The 25,271-nt window shown below is 47.8% G+C and overlaps 11 protein-coding genes across 11 annotated transcripts; 6 read left to right on the forward strand and 5 right to left on the reverse strand.

Annotated features, from left to right (window-relative positions):
- Positions 1-50: 50 nt before the first annotated feature.
- Positions 51-1,173, reverse strand: N7483_002166 (zinc-binding alcohol dehydrogenase family protein; the record flags this gene model as incomplete). Its single annotated transcript, XM_057085603.1, has 2 exons — positions 51-840; positions 908-1,173. The coding sequence occupies 2 exons, from the start codon at positions 1,171-1,173 to the stop codon at positions 51-53; spliced, it is 1,056 nt and encodes a 351-aa protein (XP_056951752.1).
- A 1,285-nt stretch (positions 1,174-2,458) lies between these two features.
- N7483_002167 (uncharacterized protein) lies at positions 2,459-3,283 on the forward strand (the record flags this gene model as incomplete). The annotated part of the gene is made up of 2 exons (XM_057085604.1): positions 2,459-3,164; positions 3,213-3,283. The coding sequence occupies 2 exons, from the start codon at positions 2,459-2,461 to the stop codon at positions 3,281-3,283; spliced, it is 777 nt and encodes a 258-aa protein (XP_056951753.1).
- A 663-nt stretch (positions 3,284-3,946) lies between these two features.
- On the forward strand, positions 3,947-8,587 carry N7483_002168 (sister chromatid cohesion factor PDS5; the record flags this gene model as incomplete). Its single annotated transcript, XM_057085605.1, has 3 exons — positions 3,947-4,285; positions 4,364-6,034; positions 6,092-8,587. 3 exons carry the CDS (start codon positions 3,947-3,949, stop codon positions 8,585-8,587), a joined length of 4,506 nt encoding a protein of 1,501 aa, XP_056951754.1.
- Positions 8,588-9,491: 904 nt separating this feature from the next.
- On the reverse strand, positions 9,492-10,514 carry N7483_002169 (uncharacterized protein; the record flags this gene model as incomplete). The annotated part of the gene is made up of 3 exons (XM_057085606.1): positions 9,492-9,937; positions 10,128-10,264; positions 10,357-10,514. 3 exons carry the CDS (start codon positions 10,512-10,514, stop codon positions 9,492-9,494), a joined length of 741 nt encoding a protein of 246 aa, XP_056951755.1.
- Positions 10,515-11,032: 518 nt separating this feature from the next.
- Positions 11,033-12,208, reverse strand: N7483_002170 (uncharacterized protein; the record flags this gene model as incomplete). The annotated part of the gene is made up of 1 exon (XM_057085607.1): positions 11,033-12,208. One exon carries the CDS (start codon positions 12,206-12,208, stop codon positions 11,033-11,035), a length of 1,176 nt encoding a protein of 391 aa, XP_056951756.1.
- A 1,292-nt stretch (positions 12,209-13,500) lies between these two features.
- N7483_002171 (uncharacterized protein) lies at positions 13,501-14,108 on the reverse strand (the record flags this gene model as incomplete). Its single annotated transcript, XM_057085608.1, has 2 exons — positions 13,501-13,642; positions 14,038-14,108. The coding sequence occupies 2 exons, from the start codon at positions 14,106-14,108 to the stop codon at positions 13,501-13,503; spliced, it is 213 nt and encodes a 70-aa protein (XP_056951757.1).
- A 1,743-nt stretch (positions 14,109-15,851) lies between these two features.
- On the reverse strand, positions 15,852-17,923 carry N7483_002172 (signal recognition particle receptor subunit alpha; the record flags this gene model as incomplete). Its single annotated transcript, XM_057085609.1, has 3 exons — positions 15,852-17,293; positions 17,353-17,632; positions 17,699-17,923. 3 exons carry the CDS (start codon positions 17,921-17,923, stop codon positions 15,852-15,854), a joined length of 1,947 nt encoding a protein of 648 aa, XP_056951758.1.
- A 301-nt stretch (positions 17,924-18,224) lies between these two features.
- On the forward strand, positions 18,225-19,404 carry N7483_002173 (protein transporter YIF1; the record flags this gene model as incomplete). The annotated part of the gene is made up of 4 exons (XM_057085610.1): positions 18,225-18,518; positions 18,581-18,661; positions 18,687-19,142; positions 19,204-19,404. 4 exons carry the CDS (start codon positions 18,225-18,227, stop codon positions 19,402-19,404), a joined length of 1,032 nt encoding a protein of 343 aa, XP_056951759.1.
- A 785-nt stretch (positions 19,405-20,189) lies between these two features.
- N7483_002174 (60S ribosomal eL14 domain-containing protein) lies at positions 20,190-21,466 on the forward strand (the record flags this gene model as incomplete). Its single annotated transcript, XM_057085611.1, has 5 exons — positions 20,190-20,194; positions 20,467-20,587; positions 20,646-20,783; positions 20,970-21,233; positions 21,410-21,466. 5 exons carry the CDS (start codon positions 20,190-20,192, stop codon positions 21,464-21,466), a joined length of 585 nt encoding a protein of 194 aa, XP_056951760.1.
- Positions 21,467-22,222: 756 nt separating this feature from the next.
- Positions 22,223-23,041, forward strand: N7483_002175 (nascent polypeptide-associated complex subunit alpha; the record flags this gene model as incomplete). Its single annotated transcript, XM_057085612.1, has 3 exons — positions 22,223-22,450; positions 22,578-22,636; positions 22,699-23,041. The coding sequence occupies 3 exons, from the start codon at positions 22,223-22,225 to the stop codon at positions 23,039-23,041; spliced, it is 630 nt and encodes a 209-aa protein (XP_056951761.1).
- A 399-nt stretch (positions 23,042-23,440) lies between these two features.
- On the forward strand, positions 23,441-24,176 carry N7483_002176 (F1F0 ATP synthase subunit d; the record flags this gene model as incomplete). Its single annotated transcript, XM_057085613.1, has 4 exons — positions 23,441-23,449; positions 23,543-23,938; positions 23,998-24,084; positions 24,147-24,176. 4 exons carry the CDS (start codon positions 23,441-23,443, stop codon positions 24,174-24,176), a joined length of 522 nt encoding a protein of 173 aa, XP_056951762.1.
- Positions 24,177-25,271: the final 1,095 nt, after the last annotated feature.

Raw genomic sequence — 25,271 nt, forward strand, 5'->3', positions numbered from 1 at the left:
TCCCAAAGAATTCCACCCATGTATATGAAGCCAGCATCCCCATCTCGTCTCTACAGCTCGATGACAAGCTTTGTCGCACTGACACCCTCCTTGGCCTTTTCCAACGCAGATTGAATATGCTCCAAACCTTTACCAACAATGAGTGGGGTCGGCAGGCACTGGAGCTTCCCTGACTGCAACGCAGGTGTGACATAATCCTTCCAGACAGGAGTCACAACATCGTCGACAGCGAAGATCATACCAGATTTGACAGTTGCAGGGACGCTATCAGCAGGGGGAGGAGGATTCACACAAGCTAGGTGTCCTTTGGTCAGCTGCGCAAGAATAGCGGCATCGTTGGCGTAAGTCTCAGGGGTAGCTATGGCATCAAAGATACCAATGAAGTCACCCCCATTATTTCTAACTGTATCAATTATTTTCGCTGCAAGCGAAGAATCTTTACGGTCAAAGACCCGATCTGCTCCGCATCGCATACTGAAGTCAAAATTATGCGCACCAGAAATAGCGAGTACATAGATTCCGGCAGCCTTCGCAATCTGAATTGTCATCGATCCAACAGATGATGAACCACCGTACACGACAAGTATCTTGCCTAAGAGTGGTACATCACGCAGCGAGGGGTATGGAAGGCCCAGGGCTGGGGTGGAAACACCGGGCATTGCGATACCAGGCTCCTTGAGGCAAAGTGCGCAAACAGCTGCCTCCAATGCAAAGGGCACTACAACACCATCCGTGAAGGGGATTTCATCGGGTAGTATTGCTGCTTTATCTGCGGGTATGACTGTATACAGAGCGAACGCGCCATCCTGGGGGCGGCCGCTAATCAGATTGATGGCATGTCTGGAACAGAGGTAAGTTATCATTAGGCTAGGATCATTTCGATTGTGAATGATGTAAAGTAGCATACCCAATGACGCGGTCTCCTTTCTTGAACCTCTCCACATCTTTTCCTATTTCATATACCTCACCGGCGATATCACAGCCGAAAATGGCAGGCCATTGCTGAATAAAGACACCGGAGTCTTGCATATGGCAATCGAGAGGGTTGATGGCGATGGCGACATTCTTAATGACTAGTTCGCCTGGGCCAGCCTTGGGCAGAGGGGCATCTCCCACCTCTAGAGGAGAGCCGGCTTTGATGAGCCATGCAGCTTGATTTTTAGGCTCAGACATTTCGATGGAAAGAACAAGCGGCGAGATATTTGTCCGAACTAGAAGCGAGAGTGACAAGATATTTCCAAGGTTCAATAGAAGGGATCAATTGATGTTAACTTGAAGTCAGAAGTATGTCATTTGCACAGAACCTGCCGATTTAAGTACTTTCACATATCCGATGGTAACCATGGAGGAATGGAACTGCATGTCGAATTCTGCTCAAAATAAGCATTTGATTTCAAATTAACATTATTATTTCAAAGCATCTGGGAAGTAGATCTCTATTATTAACAACATATTGGAGAGTGTCGGCATTATCCTAGCCGAGACTACTCTGAGAACCGCATATCCCGTTCCTATGTGGAAGTTGAACCACATATGCCGTTCCCCGTCTTCAATGAACCTCGGGATAAGATCCTTATGATATTTTCTGGATAGCTTGATACTACAAAGAAAAAATTGAATGTCAATAATAGACTTTGAATACCGTGACCAGTTTGACCTCGGCACTATCTACACGTCACGTCATCACCTCATCAACTGTTCGCAATCTTCAGGTTTCAACATCTATTAGCAGCCATCTTTGAGCTTGAGCGGTAACAAATTACCAGCTATCATGCGACTTGGTCCATTAGATCTACTCGAGTACAATGCAAGATACAAAGTACTGATCTGCCGGGATTGCCAGTACGCCATTCAGAAAAATGCATTGGGGAGCCATTTGCTCCGCCACAAAATTTACCGTGAAGAAAGGCAACGCTTACTGTCCACTATTAACGACCTTCAAATCGTCGAACCAGATGATCTTATACTGCCCACCATAAATGCAGTACCGATCGATGCTCTACCTGTGGTGCCCGGGTATTGCTGTTCTCTCACTGGATGTGGACATCTCTGTGCCAGCTCTAAACGCATGAGACGCCACTAGAGCGAGGCCCATGGCGCCGATCATGATCGATCAAATGATTTTTCCTCTCTTGCACGCTCAGTCAAGCTTCAGACATTCTTCCGTGGTACGAAAATCAAATATTTTGAGGTCTCAACGACAAGCTGTAATCCCGAGTCATCGGCACAGCTTTCCAATGATGAGAGTGGACATGATAATAAGAGCTCTAGGTTGAACACAGTACAGTCTACGCAAAACTCCGGGACTTTTCTCGAGATGGACCTCGAAATATTAACATATTTTCACCATTTCACTATTTCCACATGTCAGTCCCTTCCTAGGATCGAGGGTTCTTTATCGGCATCGCAGTGCTGGGAGAAAGAAGTGATTCCACTCGCACTACAACGAAAATGGATGATGTTTAGACTACTAGCCATCTCTGCATATCATTTAGTCACATCACAGGATGAGATGACACAAGAAGGAGGAGGAAAAAATCAAATTCACCGTGCGCAAGCGACAAAGCTCGCTTCCGAGTTCTTTGTCGGGTTCAGCACAATAACCAACGATGATACGAATACAACCATCGATGCTTTCCATGACGTGAGCAACGCAGGAATTAAAATCAGAAGCATCCTAAACTGCATACAATTGACTTTGAAGGGATTCAATATGAGTCACGAGATTACCCATTGTACTGAAAACTTATCTCAGCTGCAGTCTTTACTCGGAGATATTCGAAATAGTGTGTCTTCTGGGATGGAGGAGGACCCCGAGTCTCAGAGAGCCTTGTGTAATAATAGCTCCCCAGAAAACGACTCTCGGACTGTTATGCTACTCAGCCATATTGATATGCTTCCGTATCGTATGGCAGAGATATTCGTAAAACCACATCATGAGCAAGATGCCCCAGCCATTATACATGCCATCGGAACATTGTCAAAATGCTATATTCGTAGTCTTGAATCGGATTATTTGTCAAGTGTATGGCAGCTCATGGTCGCATGGTTGATTGAGATAACGGACTATTTCAATCGTATGGTCTCAGACCAAAACCCAGCCGCACTTGTTGTCTTAGCCTACTGGGGCGCCAGTCTGGTTGAGCGAGCGGAAAGCTGTGGGGGTTGGTTTATAAATTGTCTCTCCAGAAAACTATTGATGTTTATTCAAGAGCGTCTTTCTGCAGATGCTGCGATTCAGGCTTTGGTACAAGAACTTCAGATTGAGCTGGATCTTCGCTAAGCGAGACAATCGGACAAATAAGACAAATTCAAGAACCGCTGGTGGCGAAATTTCTATCAAAGAGAGTTTCTTGGCCGTAGCTCTTGTAGCTTTTGGTGTCAAAGATGCCAATTGACTGAGAACTGCTGCAAACTTGTTCCAATGTTTACTACAAAGACCCTTATCTAGTCTCTTGTAGATCAACATCCACTGGCATGAGGTACTCCATGTATATAGTACTGTAAAAAATTTAATTCAAAGACCAGTTTGAAGCTCGCCAATTACATACTGATCTGGTCGAGAACCCCAAGTGCTCCAAGTTGGTATATCATAATCATCCAAATATAGAGCCGCTCTAATGTTTACCCGATCTTGATGTGTTTCATGCAATGTTCCAGCTAGACTATGCACAACATTTTGTTATTTTTCCTTGTAAATTGGCAAAATAATACTGTAAATCCTAATTATTATAATCTTCGCATTTGTGAGAATCTTCACAAAAATTATAGGAAATAGCACATAGAATTCTAAGTAATGAAGTCATAGTTAAGCTAACTCTGGAGCTGATAAGACGCGGTCCCGTGCGACGCGTCTGGGCGGTCAACTTCCATCTCCGCCCTTTTTCACCGCGTCAACCTTCCCACTCCCCCTCTCTTTCCATGTGAGAGCTTGGTTGTCGCAATTATGCCGTCGCGCACTCGCCAAGCTCCTGCTGAGGAGGCCGAGGAGGAATCTGGCCTTCGTAGCTTGTCCTTCAATCAGCCATTATCATGGCGCGTGGGGCGCTCGGCTATCCCGATCGCTGATCTACTTGAACGTCTCCAGACTCTCTCCGCAGAGCTTCGACAGGGCGAACAGGAGGAAATTGATAAAGAATCAATGCGAAAGGTGTCCCAAGAACTCGCCAGCGCTCATCTTCTTGCACACAAGGATAAAGGTGTCCGAGCCTGGGCCACAGCCTGTCTGGTGGATATCTTGCGACTATGCGCTCCGGATGCGCCTTTTACTATGAACCAGCTGAAGGTGCGCCCGATAAAACATTATGGATAAATTTGACTTTTTGGATATTTTGGGGCATTTTACTGATACTGAGAATTATAGGATATCTTCACCTGTATCGTGACTTCCATTATCCCCGCACTTGCCGACCCTTCCAATGCCTATAATGGACAGCACACATATGTCCTGAGTTCTCTTGCAGAGGTCAAGAGTATTGTTCTCATGACTGATCTTGATCACCCGGATTCTCTGATTGTTCCCCTGTTTACCGCATGTTTCGACATCGTTTCTGGATCCTCAAAGTCCTCCACTGGTGAGGAAGTAGCTAAGAATGTGGAATTCGACATGACTCGAGTTCTTGTGACAGTGATTGACGAAACACCTGTCCTTGCTGCAGAGGTGGTGGATACAATTGTCGCTCAGTTCCTCCGGGTAGATCCCCGAGTCTTGGATAACCCTCGAAAGGCTAAGCGCGGCGATGCACCTGTCGATGCTAAGCAGGGCAACCTTTTGATGAAGGAGTACCCACGAGCCTACAATATGGCCAAGGCAGTCTGTCAGGCCTGCCCGGAGCGAATGACGAGTCACATCAGCCAGTACTTCAACAATGTTATTATCGATGCATCTGCCCCGACCGGACAAGCCAATGGATCGAAGATTGGATCCCGCAGGCCAAACCTCGATGATTCTGATGAAGAGGGCGAGGACATCAAAGAACTGAGCAAGGCACACCGTCTGATTCGAGAGCTCTGGCGAGCATGCCCGGAAGTCTTGCAGAACGTGATCCCGCAGATCGAGGCTGAACTTTCTGCAGAGTCAGTCGCTCTCCGCCTGCTGGCTACTCAAACAATTGGTGACCTCGCTGCTGGAATTGGTGTTGCTGGACCACCTTCACCACCACCTATGGACCCCGCCGCCTACCCTCCTGTAACTCTGGAGGAATACCCACAGACGATTCCGCAGCCTAATGTTCTTCTCACACCGGTATCACCAAAGCCATTTTCTCAAGTACATGCTTCAGCTTACGAAGCCTTTTTGAGCCGACGAATTGATAAGACTCCTTCAGTGCGTGCTGCATGGATCACGGTGGTAGGTCGGATTCTGTTGACTTCTGCTGGTGGTTCTGGCTTGAGCGAAACTGAGGAGCAAGGACTTGTTCAAAACCTTGCTTCGATGCTTCGCGATGCTGATGAGAAAGTCCGTGTTGCTGCTGTGGATACCGTCGGACAATTCGGGTATACACATGTCATCCATAAGCTTGGCTTGAAGGGTGGCTGTTCATCGCCGGACTCCATATTCTCAATTCTCGCTGAGCGTGCCAAGGATCGCAAGCCCCAGGTGCGAGAACATGCAATGAAAGTTTTGGCTCGGATGTGGGCTGTTGCGGCTGGAGATATTGAGCAGAACATCGAACCTGTTGCGTCTTTGCTCAAAGATGTGCCGACCAAGATATTTGATGCGTTTTACACAAACGACCAGGATATCCATGTCTTGATTGATCGGGTCATGTTCGAGGTTCTTCTTCCACTCAACTATCCACCTGTCAAGTCCAAATCCAAGAGTGGATCCAGTCAATCTCAGAAACAGAAAGACAGTCAGCCACCTGATGCGGATGAAGAGATTGATCTCGATAAAATTCGCGTCCGTCGTATCTTGACTCTACTTCGGGGTCTCGATGACAAGGCTAGACGGGTTTTCTTCGTCATGCTAGCCCGTCAGCTTTCTATGAGATCTGCTATGACACTCTATCTAGAAGCATGCGAGAAATACAATGTGAGTATGAGACCGTTTTTATTGATGATTATATAAGGCTAACTATCTGAATTGCAGGGAGGTGTGGTTGACAAAGATGAAGAGCTGGTTAAGAATGGACTTTCTCGAGTTATTGATTCGCTGTCCAAGACAGTCCCTGATGTGGCACGCGCATCTGCCGATTTATGGAAATTCGCCAAGACACATGATCGACGCAGCTACCAACTCATCCGTTTCGCTATGACTGCTGTCAGTGATTACCGCACAGTGACCAAGGCTATCAAGGAGCTCCAGCGACGTGCGCAGGCTGCCAACAACGTCCCATTGCTCGACACCATCATGCCTCTTCTGTACCGCAGTGGCTCTTTGATCTTCAACCGTAGTCATATCCCGGCAATCATGAGTTTATCTCGAACTGATGAGAATGGCTTGGCTAATGCTGCCCAAGAAATGCTGAAACAGATTTCGACTCAGAATCCGGAGGTTCTGGAGGCTCAGGTTCAAGAAATGTGCAAAGACATTGAGTCGCAAGCTCCCAAGGCGTCATCACCTGGAGAGGCTAATAGTGAGGAGATTCTCAAAGCTTGCGCTGGATTTGCTAAGAAGCTTCCCGAGAAATTACCCAAGGAGCGCAAATTCTACCAAGCATTGACAAATTATGCTCTGTACAGCCCTTCGCCACTGTCTGCCAAGCATGCTGTTTCAATTCTCATGGCTACTTCCGAGCGGAAGGAAATGTATGCGAAGGACTTGATTCAAAAATGTGTCAAGAAATGGACCTATGGATCTGAGCATTTCCTTACCCAACTCGCTGCCTTGTCCCAGTTGAACCTGCTCGCACCGCGCCAAGCTGATGATGAAAGTGATGCCATTATCGCAATCGCAGTCAATGAGATTCTCTTGAAGAACCGCAACCCCGAGGAGGCGCCGCAATACCAGTGGTCTGATACAGTTGATGAGGAAACTCAAGCCAAGGAATGGGCCCTTAAAATAATCGTCAACCGTCTCCGGGCTAAAGATGGCTCCGACGACGATGATGACTTCCGTGCACATGCTGAACCCGTCTACGAGACTTTGAACAAACTGGTAGCTGGAGAAGGCGAGCTTTCTAAAAAAAAGGATACTCCTGCCACGCAAAAGTCCCGATTGCGCTTGTTGGCTGCAAAGTCGCTTGTCAAGCTCTGTGCATCCAGTACTCTATGCGATCACCTCTTGACTCCTGTGGATTTCAATGCGATTAGCTTGATGGCCCAAGACCCCCTTCTACGAGTGCGGACCGCCTTTATCACCTACCTTCAGAAACAACTGGTGAAGCGGACCCAACTTGGATACCGTTGGTACATCGTACCTTGCTTGGTTGCCTATGAGCCCGTCCCGGCATTGAAGGACAACACCCAGGTGTGGCTCCGATCCCGCGCCACGTATTTTGCACAGCAGGTCCAGGCCAGTGGCAAGCGAACCGAACAGACCATGGTCATGGAATTGATATTTTCCCGTCTTTTGTCTCTGCTTGCCTATCACCCTGATTATCCGTCCGACGATCTCGACGAAGCGACGAAATTCGCTGATTTAAGTGACTTTTCCCGATACATTGTCTTCTATTTGTCCGCTGTTGCCAACGAGCACAACCTGTCCCTGATTTTCCATGTTGCTCAACGTGTCAAGCAGTTCCGTGATGGGATCACCAACTCAGACGGGGTGTCTACACGTCTTCACACTCTCTCCGATCTGGCCCAAGCTACAATCCGACGATTCGCTGATATCTACTCCCAGCAACACAAGTTTGGAGGTGGTAGTGGAAGCACAAATATCTTGCAGACGTACCCGGGTAAGATGGGTGTCCCTAGCTCCCTCTTCAGCACAATGGGCAGTCACCAAGAAGCCCAAGAAGTTGCGGACAAGAACTTCCTTCCTGATGAAGTGGATGATATGCTTGACCGTATTGTCCGAACGGCAATGAAGACTAAGAGCGTATCGCAAAGTCTGCACGGCTCAGCTAAGAAGAGAAAACCCGAGGCTTCTGATTCAAACGGAAATGCATCGGCGAAGAAATCTCGCAAAGAGAAATCTTCTCGACCCGGTCGCAAATCAATTTCATCGGTCGGTGCTTCTGTCAAGACTCCTCAACGTAAGCGCAAGGGCGATGATGACTGGTCTTCTGATGTTGGTGCGGAAAGTGTATCCGCCTCTGCTCGTCGACGTAGCAGCCGAGGCGTCGCTAAGGTCCAAGTGAGCTACGCAGACAAGGACAGTGACGAGGATGACGAGGAGATGCAAGGGTGGGACCACGCAAAGGAAGATGACGGCGATGTCAAAGTGAAGGATAAAAATGAGGATGAGGAAATGCAAGATGAGAGTGAGAATGATGAGGAGCAAGAAGCAGAGAACGATGATGAGAATGAGGATGAGGAGACTGATGAACCTGCACAGGCCAGTGAGAAAGAGAACTCCCCTCCTCCGCCAAAGCGTGGCAAGAAAGCACCCGAGCCTAAGAGCAAGACTCCTCGTGGAAAGAAAGCAGACAAGCCCGTCACAACCACTCTCCCAACTCGTCGATCTTCCCGTCGTGGTTAAGAATGTTCATCTTCAATCCCTCTCTACCATTCCCCATGTTATGGCATGACCTGATTATTCTTTTTTCCTACTCCATGCATGGTATGCCATATGTCTATTGTCATTTTATTTCTTACCCATACCTCTATGCCTTGCGTTCTTACAGTTGATGACCATTTGAGATGTATACCCAATCTGTTTTGTATCTCCATGGCCTGCTGAATTGATCTTTTTTTCAACGAACTTCCAAGTTTCATCACAGTCATGTCAGATGCTATGCACCTGTACCTAATATTGACCTGTGTATCATACGGAATGAAATCATGACTTTCTAGCGTCTCATATTTTAACCTAGTTTAGATCAAGCATAACGCGCCCTGTCTAACCTGGGAAGCTGGATGAGACTCGGATCTGATAACCGCGTGGCCTTACCCAATTTGTATCCACTAGTTCATTAATAGATCCACTTCACATTAACACATCCACATGGAGGCAGTGTTGATGGGTCCGGATTAAACCCGAGTGATACCCAGCATCGCGTAAAGCGAGCCATGACTAACGAAAATGAAGAATGGAGTCTGTGGCAGATACTCACGCACTTATTTTCCAAGTTCATGTCCCGTTCTTTGCCTGGAATTTCCTTTTTGGAATTGTTTATGGACTCGTTCCAAGGTTCCCGAGGTCTTCATGCTCGGGTATTCTCCACATTAGGGAGCTGTGGCTTTCTGGCTAAAGGTGACGGCTCAATTCATAGCAATTAGTGATAATACGGTAAAATGCCAGGAGAAAATATAGCAGAAAAAAATCCAATTGAAAACAGGGGTATGATCTGGCGTCAAAGACGCAAATGGCTAGTAATATGTTCAGATAATAAAAAATCAAGTCTAGATGGCAAAGAAAAGCAAAAGATCTTATAAGATATAGCTCATGCTTTAGCTGTTGCAGCCCACGAGTCCCGTAACCCCCAAGCACCAGCCATGAGACTAAACAAGCCGATCAAGTTCTCGGGGATACCAATACCCTTCTCGAAACACCAGTGAACACACAAGGGCGCCCAGATAGTATTATTAACTAGACTCTTCTTCCACGAGCGAATCTCCTTGCGAAGTTCCTCTTTCTCCTCAGCTTTCAGTTCCTTCGTCTCGATGATCCCAGCTGCAGCACATTTAGCAGCCATGCGTCGCTTTCGTAGCACATTTTCACGCCAAAGAACGAAGAACTGAAAGAAGATGTGACCGAACCAGCCCCGAGTACTCCAAATATACCATAGATCAATGCCCCCGTATTTATTGATCCATGTCTTAGAAATAATACCCTTTGAAGCGAGGTAGGGGACATTTTCGAGGAATTGGTAGATCACGTTGGAGATCACTTGAAGGATAGTCAAGGCGTGAATTATTGGGTCCGCTGGGGGGATTCTTAAGTGTGTCTGAGCCCCAAGTCCATAATGGGAGTAATCCGAAGAGTCGGAGATTGTAGCGGGTTTCCGAGGCGAGAGAGGAGAGGGCTGCCCATTTAGAGGGTGAGAGTTTGGAAGGGGTTGATGGTGATATGGTTTTACCGCGTAATCGGGCGAGGATTCCTAGTCGCATTTGGAAGGCGATCCAGGGTGCTGAAGCGCAGAGGTGGTGGAGGATAGAGGCGACGTAGTTTACGGTTGCGAGAACTCGCTCTTGTCCGTCGGCAGAAGATAGAAGTCTGCGAAGATCATGTTAGTTTCAACTAGGAATAAATAGAATATAGTTGACATTGTGTGGGAATCTCATAATGGACTCTGGTTTAACACTCACAGGTCTAAACGTCGGATAGTCACATCAGTTGCGGTCAGCGCTGCTAATAATTCCCGTCGTGTGGCCGATTTCCCCGCGGTTACCGGGCTGCTGCTTTTCCCCACATGTTGAGTGTCATCTGGTGTTGAGCTGTCTGGAGGGTTCTCTGAGTCTGACATTTTGTGAGATATGTGAAATATGCATTTAAAAGGAGAAAGTAGAAAGGATGAGAAAGACCAGCTTTCCCCAGGGGGAGTTATATCAAAAGATAAAAGCGCCTATCACGGAAATCGCGGTCACTAATCGGAACCGAGGCTCGGAACAAGGTTGCTCTTTCCTTCCTGGGTCAAGTTCCGCTCGTGAATGCCGTCTCTTACTAATCTGTACTTCTTTTTAGGTAGGGGCACTTTCATCCTTCTTCTTCTTCTCGTATCAAAGGATTTTTGGTTAAGTAATATTTCTCTTTCTCGTATTGCGCAAATTACGCAAATTTCATTGTATTACATTTTTCTTTGCCTTTGAGAATATTGTTGGGCTCACAAGTAACCTCACACATATCACCTTGCATGTGGAATGTTTCACCATAAGATACCCTCAACCATATCCATACTACCGTAATAAACTGAACATCCTTCAAGCATCATCAAGAATGGTATCTGTGGGTATCCTCTCCAGGATTCTTGGGAATGATCTTAGCTCAGGTACTGGGATCCATTGATGCTCCTTGATCGGGTGATGGTTCAGTCTCAGTCTCAGTCTCCTGCTCAGTTTCAGTTTCAGTCTCAGTCTCAATCTCAGTCTCCTCCTCCTCGAGTTCAATATCCTCAGTCTCTTCCTCAGCCTCGGTGGCCTCTTGGGCATACTTCCAACTCCAAGCGACTCGATGAGCACTAAAAAGACCGGTATTTCTCTGATGAACCTCCCTGTGAGTTGCAGAATAGGCCAGGTCATCGGAATACTCCCATTGTGGAGTCTCCAAAAATTCTCCTCCGTGCTCCATCTCTTCCCAAACGGGACTGGATGATAGAGATGATTCGGGGTCGAAACGTCCAGATGATGAGCGGTGCAGTGACCGGCGTAAACGAGGCGAAGTTCGAGACTCAGTGAGCGTTCGGAGAAAATGCGCAATCTGCGATGGAGTCTTCTGAATCTCTGCAAGCCATTTCAAGGTCGCCTCAGCATCCGCCTGGCGTTTGCAGCGCCGGATGATCCACTCGATCAGCTTTTTGAATTGGCCGGCTGCGAGTCCCATCGATTTGGCTTGCTTCACGACAATCTTCACATCGTAACAAACAGAGTCTTTAACAGTCTTCCACCACGGGCGAAACCCCGGAGCATTTGCCCATTCTTGCAGTTCTGGCTCGGGCAGGTTAGCCGCAACACTTGCCAGCACGATAGGCCGATTGAGGTACTCGGGAATCGCAGGAAGAGCTTGGTAAGGCTCATTCACGATTGCGTTTAAGCTGTCGAATGCCCGCTGCGCCAAGGCAGGTCGGCAAGATGCACAAGCTCGGAATTGACAGGGCATGGGAGTTAAAGGATCGAGATCCTCATCATCATCGTGCTGCTCTATCATGAACTTAAGCCAGTCCATCGTAGATTGTCGCATGGTTGCGACCTGGGGTATGAGGTATTGTTCAGGGATAACTTGGTCATTGTCGAACATAATTGAGGCCAGAACATCCATCTTCGCAGTTATGAGTTTGTTCACTTGTTCGCTGGTGTAGTGACCCTCTGCAATAGCCTTCTGCATTGCAACTGGGAGGATTTCCACACCTCGGGGGGGGCATCTCATCTTCATACTGAACAGGTGAGAAGTCTGGGGTGTCGGCGGTGCAAGCATAAAGAAGACGTTTTTGTTGATGACATTCATCGCAAATGAGAGGTCTTTCTGGGTTGGAGTAGTAACGAAGAACCTGATTGTGCTGACAATTATTGCCTGGTCGAAACCGGTACCGTGCCTGACGAATAGCCTCAGGGAGTTCCGTCATATCGCCGTTAGTGATCGGGGGGGGATCTTTCCGCAGGCTTTAAAAGGGAGGATTAACAGGCTTTATATGGCCTTCGCTTCGAATGAAAAGACTTTTTTCCAGACTTTGGATGTGGTGAGGGACGTTAAGGGCGGGGTGAAGGAGGGTGCGTGGTCGACAGTGAGGCGAGTGGTAGTGTTTCCCTCTACCCTATTGATATCCCATAGTCCGGATTCTTCCATTCTCAGGCAGAAACACTTCTTCCCCTTTGATCCTCAACACCTTGCCGGTGGACTTATTCTTTTGGCTGGTCCCCTTTCCCTCAATAAGGGCTTCTATAGCCCCCATTCGTCAATTCACGAGACATCCATCCGGGAAATCAATATGGAGCTGCCGCATGACTTTCGAATCTCTTTCCTCGTCTGGCCCCAACCACACTTCACCTCTGGCACATCTAGAAATGACATGAGACTACCAACAATTTCTCAAAAATCCTGGCAATGTTGGCATTCTTCTGATGGACCTAACCAGACTGCACCGTGGCGCTGGTTGACCGGTTTCAATGGTGAGCTTCCATGGCCTTGTCTTTCAGGTATTTCTTGACGGCTTCTTGGACACAGGTGGGCTCAGATCGAATTCTCATCTTCATCAAATCTCCAACCCCTTGGCTCTGCTCCCACATCCCGATCAGGTTTTGTCCTCTTCTCGACTTTTGATATCATTACCACACTTGAAGCTTCTTGGTTTGGACAGCCACAATCGCTCATCGTTGTTGGCCATATTACTTCCATGGTACAAGACTCTGGCATCGGCGCTTCTTCTTCGGCGAAGTATTATACACTGGACATAGCTGTCTATTCGCATTGTTAGTACTTGAACTATTATTTCTTATTTGTCATCATATATCGAGCAACGATAGCTTCGATATAGTTTGGATTGATCACCCGATATCTTTATCATTGGGCGTCCAATATCGTCTATGCTTCGAAATTGTCGACTCACCTTTGACAAATGCTAAATTGGACATTATCATGGCCTACTATATGGCGGCGGAAGTGAGTCCATGTACAGGTCCCCTGAGTGCGTGCTCCTGGGGTTTCGGGAGAGCAACCGTCGCCTTGAGGCCTGCCTCTGCGGGTTTGCCGATTGTGTCTGCTGCGGTAGAATCGGGGCCAGTACCTGTACAGGACGTTCATTATGTGGCGGTGGGAGTGAATCCGGCTGAAGGCGCCATGTGTCCGTGTCCCTGGGATTTTGAGAGAGCGACTGGCGCCTTGAAACCGGCCTCTGCGGGTTTGCCGATTGTGTCTGCTGTGTTTTCGCCGGGACCGGCACCTCTAGAGGTGGTTCGTTATGTGGCGATGAATCTGGATCCGGCTGAAGGTGCCCTGTGTCCGTGTCCCTGGGATTTTGAGAGAGCGACTGGTGCCCCAATGTCGACCTCTGCGGACTTGGCTTCGGTTCTAACTCCAGCTCTTCATCCTCAGGGATACTCTCCAGCGTGGGCTCAAATTCGGGCTCAAATTTCTTTTTCTTTTCCATATTTCCGGTTTGCGAGCGATTGGAGACCCTCTTGGTATATCTCAGATATGAAGGGGGGTCGGTGGGATAGGAGAGCCTTGTTGTGGTTGAGAAGACATCCAAGTGAAGTTGGTTGCTGGGTGCAGTTTCATGTCAGAGAAATCGGTGCCTACCCCTCATCGACATTATGAATTGACTGCGGTCAACTCACCGTTGACTCATGACAACAACGACAACCGCGACCCCGGCGACCCCGGCGACGGTGACTTGGCGACTGGCCATGGTCACCGCATCGTGTTTATGTCTTTTGCGGTTGACTTACAGGCCTACAGAAATGGTATCCAACTCTCGTTCAGATCTGAACAAGGCTGATACTCCTAGGTTTGGCTCGCTATTAGACTATTACAGCAACTAACATGCATTGCCAACAGGCTCTATGAAGGTGGTTCAAATTTTGCATTTATTATCTCCATTTCCCTACTCTGGCTTGTTTTTACATATGTAAACAAAACCAGTGTTGGGTCTCTCTGATCTTATTGATATATTCACCTACCAATGAGCATTATGATCAATATGTAGCTATTTCTACATATGTATACTTGGAAATATTGCCTTGGGCTTTCACTAATAGCCCTAATTCTACAATATTTCTTTTCATTTTCTACCCGACTCTTCGCTCATTCAGTGACACATGGGTGACTCCCTAAAATATGGAAATCAGAGTTCACATGGATGCACACAAGTCTGTACATGTGCAAGTGCATATGTCCAGGTGTGTTCACATCTTCTCCGACAGCCATCCATGCACATTTGGATATTCGCATATTTAAGTATTCAGTCAGTAGTATGTACATACTACTGGTATCTGCAACCTTGGAACATTTGAAGTGACTGGTGATCAATTCAAGTTGAAACTTGAATCAATCTACTAGCTGTCACGGCTGGGAACTTGAACTTGAATATATAAATTGCCATCAAACCTTCAAGTTGGAATGCACATGGATCGCGATGTACTTCAAGTTGAAATCTTCAATGTTTGTGAGGCCAAACCTTGAATCAAACACCTGGACAAATATCACAAATTCATACACCTACATGGACCTGAATTAAAGACCTTGAAGACATCAATTAATAGGATATGGCTAACAGTCGGAGTGAAGTGAGTACTACAGTCGGTCGGATTGAGCGATGCTTTCTAAATTAGCCCTTCATAAACCCAAAAGTTGCCACACAGACATCAACCACCCCAAGTGGTCGAGTGGAACTCGACTATCTCATCTTCCTTGGTCTAGTGGTCATGATTTCCGCTTGTCATTAACACCGATAAGCGCGGGAGACCGGGGTTCGATTCCCCGAGGGAGAGTTTCTTTTTGCATCTTTTATTTTTGCCTAATATTACTGTTAATTTTAGTTTAATCTTTTTTTGAGTTTGACCTCCGTTCTTCATGAGAGTGGTTTTTTTGCTTACTGTATGAGTTGAATGTAGGAACTGAAGTATTTGGACCTCTTTATATTAGTTTATGCATCCGCCTAGTGGGGTATATCACGTGGAGAATTACCTATTCCGGCAAAATGTGGGCCATGTTTGCCATCAAGTTTGTGGGCCTTTTGTATCCAACTTTTGCAATCTCTTCAACAAGGCCGGCTGGCCCAATGGCAAGGCGCTTGACTACGAATCAAGAGATTGCAGGTTCGACCCCTGCGTCGGTCAATCATTTCATTTTTGTTCTGCTACCTTTTTGTGCTTATTTTTGTGTCATCTCCCAGACATCCGGAGATATTTCCCATTCTTCGATGTCCTACATGGGCACGTGCATCTACTGGCATGCAAGCTTATCATGTAGTGTGACGATTAAATCAAGTTTCTCTTCATTCAAGTGCTGTAGATTATATCATATGTAGGTATTAGGAAATGGATTTGTTGCTAGAGGCTCATCAAGAGCATTGCTAATTCTCTGTTCCAAAAGCAAAAAATAAAAAATAAAAAAAAAAAGTACACGAAAATTTCTAGCCAAATCTTTGGATTTACTTCATCAGCAGGTCAACCGCCCAAGGAACACTGAGTCCACGTAAATCCCCGTAATGCTGTCCTACACCCAAAAAGACAATGGGAATACCGGTGGCGTGGACCATGCTGACCAGTGTTCCGACCATATCACCCACAGTGTCACACTTGCTGATGATAAATCCATCCAAGTTCCGCCCAGTGCCAAATGCCTGGTTGAAGTTACGTGCTTGCATCACACTGTCTGTACCAACTAACGCCTCACCAACCATGAAGATCTTATCTGGGTTAGCAAACTTAGCAAACTTCTCCAGCGAAGACATAAGTCGCTGATCGTTATGGCGACGGCCAGCAGTGTCAATCAAGACGACATCGAACTTCTGGCTGGCTCCATACTCTACTGCATCCTTAGCAACATTGGCGGCGTCCTTGCCGTAGCCCTTCTCGTAGAGCTCGACCTCACCCACGTTCTCACGGGAACTCAACTCCTTGAGGTTGCGGGCATGGACGCGCAGTTGCTCGACTGCACCAGAACGGAATGTGTCACAGGCGGCAATGAGAACTCGGTAGTTGTTTTGCAAGAGAAAAAAGCAAATCTTGCTCAAGTTTGTGGACTTGCCAACACCGTTCACGCCAACAATCGAAATAACGTAGGGCCGGGGAGCGTGCTGCTTGGTAGTTGGGGCTGCCACAGCATTTATCTCGCGCAGCAAATCCAACGAGGATGTGGGAGTCAAAATCTTGCGTAAAGACGCCTCCATGGCGATACGTAGTGCGGCATCGACGCTCTGGAAATTGGCCGTCTTCTTTCCAACTAACTCGCGTTCCACTCCCTCACAGAGACGGACAGCAGCTTCACGAGCAACGTTCTTCTTCAGCAGATGATCTTCCATCGCCTTGAGTGGCTTCTGGAGGTCAGCTTCTGAAAGGACCTTGCCACCGACAATGTTACGGAAAAGGCCACCAACGGCATTGAAGCCGGAGCCGAGGAATCCAGAAGTTGCAGTGGTCTTGCTCTTTTCAGCATCAGCATTGTCCAAGATATTGTGGACTTCATCACCCAAGTCCTTAAGAACAAATTGACCCTTGCCAGTTTTGTGGCCCCAGTCCTCTGGGGCAACAGCCTCTACAACGGGTGCAACAGCATCTGTATCATCCGCTGGAGCAGAGTAATCCAAAATCTCGCCGTCATCTTCATCAGCAAATCCGCTAGCATCCCATTTACGCATTTTCTTGGCAGATCCCTTGGGAGTCTTAACCTTGCGCGAGACCTCATCACCAGATGAGGCATTGGGAGTCGCGTTCGCAGCCTTCCGAGCACGGCGAGAGACCCGGCCACCAGGCCCAGCCTTACCAGTTAGGATCTGGCTAGCGACGGGGGTGGAAGACCTAGAAATTTCAGGAGTTGCCGGTGGCGTGCCCTTATCAGAGGCTGCCCCGACTGGCACAGCACCAAGCTGCGCTGAGGATTTGTTAGCTTATGATAGCCTTGACAGTTTGGTTGAGTCATGACAAGCATACCCTTCATGAGGCCGGGAATCGGCGGCGGAGGACCGCCATTGTCCGAGGAAACAAGCGGGTCCTTCTTTTCCTCTGTCAAAGAGACATGTGTCTCTGACACGCCACCAGTGTTATCTTCGAGCTCTCGCACCTGCTGCTCAAAGTACGGCTCAAACCGGTAGGTGGTGATTCTGGTACGGTTGCCCTTCAACTGGTCTTTGTAAACGTCGAGGAAGATCGTCGAAATATTTTCTAGAAGTTTATCGATCCATCCGAGGTGAAGTAACGATTGGTAGACTGCCTGTAGAGAGAGTGATTAGCTTCGCGACAACATGCGATCGGCATGCGACGATCGATGGGGACGTACCACAAAGATCAAATTGAACTCCTTGACTTGCTTCCACTTGAGCGTATATTTCTCCTTCTTGAAAACAGGTGAAGCTCCTGTAACGGTGATGCTCTGAGGTACCACTTTCTCCTCGATAAAGACGTCGTTGATCAGGCTATTAATGACATGAGACCCCACAGGAGCGTAGGACTTGGACCACAGCACCACACCGGAGGTGGTCAAGATCTCAAAAGCTTCAAGCATTTCAAGGATTATTTGTAGAAATTAGCACAAGAGCGAAAATAGTGGTATGTTCAGTGAGGGGGGGGGGAAAATGAGAGAGTCGACGACGTAGAGGAAGTTAGTGGTGGCGGATCGGAAAGAGATGGTTAGAGCTCGGAGACACAGCGGGATCTTCAGCCACGTATAAACACTTCTCTTTACTTATCACCTCTCGTCTCTCACCACCCCCCGAATCCACCACTCCCACGACGCAGCACCCAGTCCTTTAACGATATCTGGTGCTTTCCCTTCTTTTACTCTTCCCTGTCGCATCAGGAACATAATGTATCGTGGCTCATTCGCCCCGCCGCCCGCGCAGTCGCCGCCTCTTCATCACCCCGTCCCGCAGCATGTGTCGACCGTCCCCATGATGCGCTCACCACCTCCACCTACTTCTCAGCAAACCCCGAATACCGGATATGGGGGCAATCCATACCAACCTTCACCCGCACAAGGTGGTAGCGGCACCTATGGTAACCCTGGCTTTGGTGGGTTCATGGCCGATCCTACCGCGCAGATGGGATTCCAGGTTGGCAAGAGTGCGATGATGGCAGGCCAGGAATATATGGAACAGAACGTAAGAGCCCATTCAGAATATGGAGGCCACACACAAAACATCCTCTAACACCTACTGCATAGTTCAATCGCTATGTTTCCATACCAGCCTTGAAGCACTACTTCAACGTTTCCAACTCCTACGTGCTTAACAAGCTTGCACTCGTCCTTTTTCCCCTGGCGACACAAGCCCTGGTCTCGCCAGCAGGCTCGAATGGCCGCATCTGCAGGTCCAAATGGCCAGATTACCCAGCAGCAATACTCGTCAATGTTCTTGCCCCCACGAGACGACTTGAACTCGCCCGATATGTACATTCCTGTTATGGCACTGGTCACATATATCCTTTTGTCGGTTCTGTTGGCTGGATTCCGTGGTAATTTCCACCCAGAGCTGCTGGGCTCGATCACTACGACCGCTATTGCGGTGATTATCTTCGAGATTTTGTGCTTGAAGATGGCCATGTATATCTTGACCATCAACAACGACTCGCAGCTCCTGGATCTAGTGGCGTACTCAGGATACAAGTTTGTGGGTATCATTGCTACTTTGGTTGCATCGGAGATTCTCACCCCAGGCCGAGGAACTGGTGGCTGGGTTGGCTGGACGGTCTTTGTGTACACATTTTTGGCGAATGCCTTCTTCCTGGTAAGTCTTGAAGACCACGACGGAGACTACGGCGAATCGTTGCTAACTCGTGATGTTACAGCTCCGTTCATTGAAGTACGTTCTACTTCCCGACTCGACAGATTCCGCCATGCAGACCGGTGCGATGCATACTGTTGCTCGATCGCAGCGCAATCGCCGCACGCAGTTCTTGTTTGTCTACTCGTACGTCATCCAGTTTATCTTCATGTGGGTTTTGAGCCGTGAGGGTCCTTCGGCGCTGGCTTCGAATGCCAGCTCTTAATGACCAATGGCATTGGTGGAGGAGCTGCATGCATTTTGGGTATAGACGGGAATGGAGGGGAGGTATGGTTGTGTGGACGTGCAGGCAGGTCATCAACGGCGCCTTGGATTTCATACCGCACGATCCGCCTCGATAGTCACGATATAGCACGACTTATTGTAATCAAAATTAGCTACATGTTCCGAACTGACGAAATTTTTCCAAGTGTAGACGAGATTATATTAAGTGTAGTAGAGATATGTTACAGGAAGCTAAGGTATCTACATAGGCATGGATGGAAGAGATGGGAAAGAAGTTCATCAAAATAAATATAGTATTTATATGCATAGTTTAAGCTAATTGAGATGATCGGAACTGCCAGTGGTCCTATAAAAAGTCAGAAGCGGGTCCAACTAAAGCATGAAATAAAAAATTGCAGCTTGTGTTAAGGTTCTCAGAGATCTTGGTGATAAAGGTAATATCATGTGCCCGAAGACATCAATTACTATCTAGGCGTGATAAATTTTATAATCATTGAACCGGGGGAGACGTAAAAAGCAGAATAAGAAAGTAGATATACATACCCAATATGAGATTACTTGAGGTGAGGTGAGAGTAAGAGCTAGAAAAAAAAAATCTTCATGCAATTAGCAAGAATGCCCAAGACATATAACAAGAGCAACAAATGGTTCAAAAGAACAAAATATCAGAATATGTAAGAAAATTGAATATCATCCAGCAGTGCTGTATCGAGACTCCGGCGAGAGCCTCACAGACACCGGGTCAATCGCAAATTACCTCATCATATGAAGTAGGTAGAAACCTTGGAAGGCGAAGATAATGAGACATGTCAAACGTACCATTAGTGAGTTGTATGTCGAATAATTGTGTAAATATGATGAAGTGTCGTCGTTGTAGCCATAGAGACAATCAAGAGCATCATTTTGCTCCCAGAAAGCTCCAGGGATTAAAACACAAGTAGAATAACAAAGTTGTTAAGTGAAGAAAAAAACGAAGATAACCTACGGTCCGGAAAAACAGAAACACCGAACCAACTTAGATGATGACATAAGCCAACCCTAGACCGTCCACGAGTGGCCCGCTAAGCGAGAATTGTGTGGGCACATCCGAAATTCGCAGAGCCAACTTGGACTATCCGACTTTCTTCGACAACAACCCTCCGACTCATCCAAACCCGTCGACCGTGAGTGTGATCGCTACAAGATAAAGAAAGAAACAACCGCTGAACTCGTGTTCCCCAGACAGCCTTCGCCATGGCCGATATCGATGTCAAGCTCGCTGCGTGGAAGTTGGTCGAGGTTGGCCGCCTCGTGCTGATCCGCCGCGGCCCCTTCGCCGGCAAGCTCGCTGCCATCGTTGAGATTGTCGACCACCGCCGTGTATGTGAAAATTTCCAGCAATCCGCATGTTTCAGTCGCTCCAATATCCCCGAAGAATCCGCGCAAAGATCGCCTGGATGGAATCAAGAAAAAGAAGAATATGGAAGAAGCAGGAGAATCGGGGGATCAAAAAGGAGCGACAATCCGCCAGCAGGAACTCGTTATTGACTGTTCTGCGTTATTTAGGTCCTGGTTGACGGTCCCTCCGGTGAGGAGCAGAAGATCGTGCCCCGTCACGTTCTCGCTCTTGCCCACGCCACTCTCACCCCCTTCACCATTCCCCAGCTTCCCCGTGCTGCCGGTACTGGTCCCGTTAAGAAGCTGTGGGCTAAGAACGAGATCGACGGCAAGTGGGCCAAGTCCAGCTTCGCCCAGAAGACCGACAAGGTTGAGCGACGGAAGAACCTGACCGACTTCGAGCGCTTCAAGGTCCTGCGTCTCCGCAAGCAGGTACGTGTTAAAACACCCACCCAAATCCATACCAACACATCCACCCCATATACCCCATATTCTGGATCAGGACGCAATTATGCAACTATGCAACTTTTGCAGATTCACCCCAGGATTCCCGGCGCAGTCTACTCCACATTTTATACATGCATATATTCTAACGCTATTAAATTTAGGCCCGCTACGAGGTCCAGAAGTCCTTCGCCAAGGTCCGCGCTGCTACCAAGGCTTAAATGTTTTTACGACGGTTTGGTGCATAGGATGAAGGAGGTGTCCTGGGACGGGTTTCCATAGCTGGCATAACTCCCAGCAAAATCGCTGTATGCATTAATCATCTACAGCTAAAACGATTCAATATCCTTGATATCCCGGCAAGGCCCTTGTATCATTGTTCTGCGTTCTAGGCCGCTGGCCCTTTTTTTTTTTCTATAGAATCGGGATTCTTTCCTGGACTGAAAAAAGAATCAAGGAAAGCAAATTTGTGTAGAACAAAATTCCGTTATATTGCAAAAATCAATCGTAATCTCAAAAAATCTGTATATTTCTATATAGATATATATGTAGTATCTTGATCTTAGTGACGTTGCGGCGTAACATACACTAACTGACGGGCCACATAGTATAGGGCAATGTGTGGAAGTCCGGGGTGGGCGCAACCGCCTCGCTAACGATTTTCGGTCAGTCTTGCCGCACAGCTCACGGCTTCTTCGATCTCACGACTCGTCAAAATCCACCCTATCCTTCAACTCCTCGATATCTGTTTTTCAGGTGCGTTAAAAAGGTCAATAGGCCGTTTCTTCGAATTCCCACAACCCGAAATCGTCATTTTCCGTCCTGTTGTGCGATTCGTGGGGGATTGCTCGGTTCCTCCCACTATACGCCCACCCTCCCACTTCCAACCACCTCCAACTCCCTCGCCACTTGAATTGAGCTCCAATTAACATATTCCGTCGATTTTTGCTATCTAGATTCCTCCACACATATTCACAATGGCCGACCCCCGTATTGAAGAGCTTGCCGATGACGAGGTCCCCAAGACCAACGTCGAGGACGTCAGCGACTCTGAGTCTGAGGCTGAGAACGACACCTCCATCCCCGCCGGTGCCTCCGTCACCATCCACTCTCGTGGTGAGAAGAAGGCTCGCAAGGCTATTGCCAAGCTCGGCCTGAAGCACGTTCCTGGCATCACCCGTGTCACCCTCCGCCGCCCCAAGAACGTATGTATATCTGGTGTGAATGATTCAGTGAAGAGGAGGCAGGCTTTTTTCATGGCGCATATCTACCAATGAATAGATGAAGCCTTCTCTGCACTTTATGACCGAAGATTAATTGGTGATTTTACAGATCCTCTTCGTCGTCAACCAGCCCGATGTCTACCGTTCCCCCAACACCAACACCTGGATGTACGTGTTTAACACCCCAAATCTCATCTGGAACGCAAATCCGAACTAACTTTTTCTTTCAGCATCTTCGGTGAGGCTAAGATTGAGGACCTGAACGCCCAGGCTCAGGCTTCCGCTGCTCAGCAGCTCGCCGCCGCTGAGGCTGCTGGTGAGCACGCTCACGACCACGACCATGAGCACGACCACGACCACGACCACGACCACGGCAAGGGCAAGGCCCCTGAGGTTGAGGCCAAGAAGGAGGAGGAGGAGGATGACGGTGAGCCCGTCGATGAGTCCGGCCTCGAGGCTAAGGATATCGACCTGGTTATGGCCCAGGCCAGCGTTTCCCGCAAGAAGGCTGTCAAGGCTCTGCGGGAGAACGACAACGATATTGTCAACTCCATCATGGCTCTCAGCATATGATGAACTTTCCATTTTTGCGTGAAGCGTGAATGACTCGCGATTCTCTTGAGTGGCTTGGGTTTTGCAGCTTGATAGGATTCCCGTCAAGTCTGTTTTAGTGTACACAATTCAACCTACAAAAAAAAGAATTGAACCAATCCAATGTAATCTCAAAAAATAATCCCTTCCCTTTATTTCAATAGACATTCTATAATTTAGAACGCCCCAATAAACTCATTTCAATTGAGATAATAGTGGTGTCATGTATGTATAAAAAGCAGCCGATGCTCGGATGCCGGGAGGTCACGTGTTTCCCGCATCCAAACCTTTCCGAGTCAAACTCGCCTGTCCGGCTACCTCCCTGCAAATCGAACTCTCCCCCTCTCTCCACCTCACCACCTCATCTTCCTTCCCGTCACAATGGCAGCTGTATGTTAACCTTCCTGCTGATTAGTACAGCAAGAATTTCCCGCTTTCCCGCCAGTAAATAGCCCCCGCTAACTCCCCTTACCCGAACAACAGCGCAGCGCCGCTCTCAAGGTCGACTGGACCAAGGTCACCACCTCCCTCGGTCTGCGCGGCCAAACCGCCGCCTCTCTGCAGTCCTTCAAGAAGCGCAACGATGACGCCCGCCGCAAGGTCCAGGTTCTGTCCGAGCAGCCCCAGACTGTCGACTTCTCTCAATACCGCAAGATCCTCAAGAACCAGGCTATTGTCGACGAGATCGAGAACCACTTCAAGAACTTCAAGCCCGCTTCCTACGATGTCTCTCGCCAGCTGAAGGCCATCGACGCCTTCGAGGCCCAGGCCGTCCAGAACGCCGAGCAGACCAAGGGCAAGGTTGAGGCCGAGCTGATCAACCTCCAGAAGACCCTGGAGAACATCGAGACTGCCCGTCCCTTCGACGAGCTCACTGTCGTACGTATTTATGGTGTCTATGTATTTGTTGGATGTGGTCGCTTACCACTTGTGTTTAGGACGAGGTTGCCTCCGCTCAGCCCGAGATCGACGAGAAGACCGCCTCCCTTGTCTCCAAGGGCAAGTGGATGCCCCCCGGTTACAAGGTACGTAAATTTGATTCTTTAGTGTCTCCTAAAAGGAAATACTCATGTCCATTACTTTTTAGGAGCGTTTCGGCGATCTGTCTGCCGTTTAAACTTTGGACTTTACGTTCAAAGTTACCCTTTATTCCCCGCTTCATCATACTGCACAATGTATTTGTTAGGTGTCAAGCATTTGAGGCTTTTCACCAAGGTACAACTAGATTCCCATTCATGGTATGGTGCGATGAGGCGGCTGGAATGTGTATAGAAACAATTCAATTCAGATGGTTTCTGCGTTCTCGTGAACAGAGGCTTTTTTCCTTTTGTTGTTCTCAAATATTTCTTGGGTCCTTGGTTCTCGAATTAGAACCTGTAAAGCTCGGTCTAGCAAATTCCGGATGCTTGAACCTCCGTAGAATTGATGCCGATAGTATAATCTCAAGTTGATATTGAAGGATGTCTATCCATGGATAGATCCTGTAATCAGGTCCACATCAGTTGCTGCATATGTCACGGTGGACTGCCAACTTGAACCCATTTCAAGTTCTATGCACATTGAAAAGCAAATTTAGCTCTCTAATGATCCACTCTTCACTGCTTGATTTGGTGTGCTGCCACGAAACTCTGGTACAATATTTAAAGGTTGACCTTGGCTACACGTTCACGTTACTAGATAGTAGGTATCATACACATTTCATATCATCCCTTCGGCCGGGGGTTCCTTGCCCGTCAGAACCAGGCTTTTCAAGCCCAAGTTGAATATAATGTTAGATTTGTCAGATTAATATCCTCAGACCATTGGAAGAAACCTCCAGCCAGTTAGATCTGTTTCTACCACCATGAAGAGCAACATGATGACAAGACCTGGTAATCCCATCAGCTTCAGATGTGACATGCCCTCCAGTGACTTTAACAGACCTTAATCTGTCAGACCACATAATGTCACAGTCGAGATACTGACACTGCTATCATCTTTGGACACGACTGTGATCTTTGGCTTGAGATGAACAAGAAATCTAATCTACAACACCCCTCCCGAGGTCCCCTCCAACTACGGACTACACTTACTATTCGACCCAACTTGAGTGCTTGAAATATCACCACGCCAAACACAATTAAGCTCTAGAATTCATATTTGAAATTTAAGCAACTTCAACTGGGGAAATCTGAAAAAGGCGGCCTGGTGTCAATCAAATTGCCCAATCATC

This window comes from Penicillium malachiteum (assembly GCF_028827825.1).
Source record: "Penicillium malachiteum strain IBT 17515 chromosome Unknown utg000001l:1.0-8184562.0:1.0-8186909.0, whole genome shotgun sequence".
In the NCBI taxonomy this organism is placed as follows: domain Eukaryota; kingdom Fungi; phylum Ascomycota; class Eurotiomycetes; order Eurotiales; family Aspergillaceae; genus Penicillium; species Penicillium malachiteum.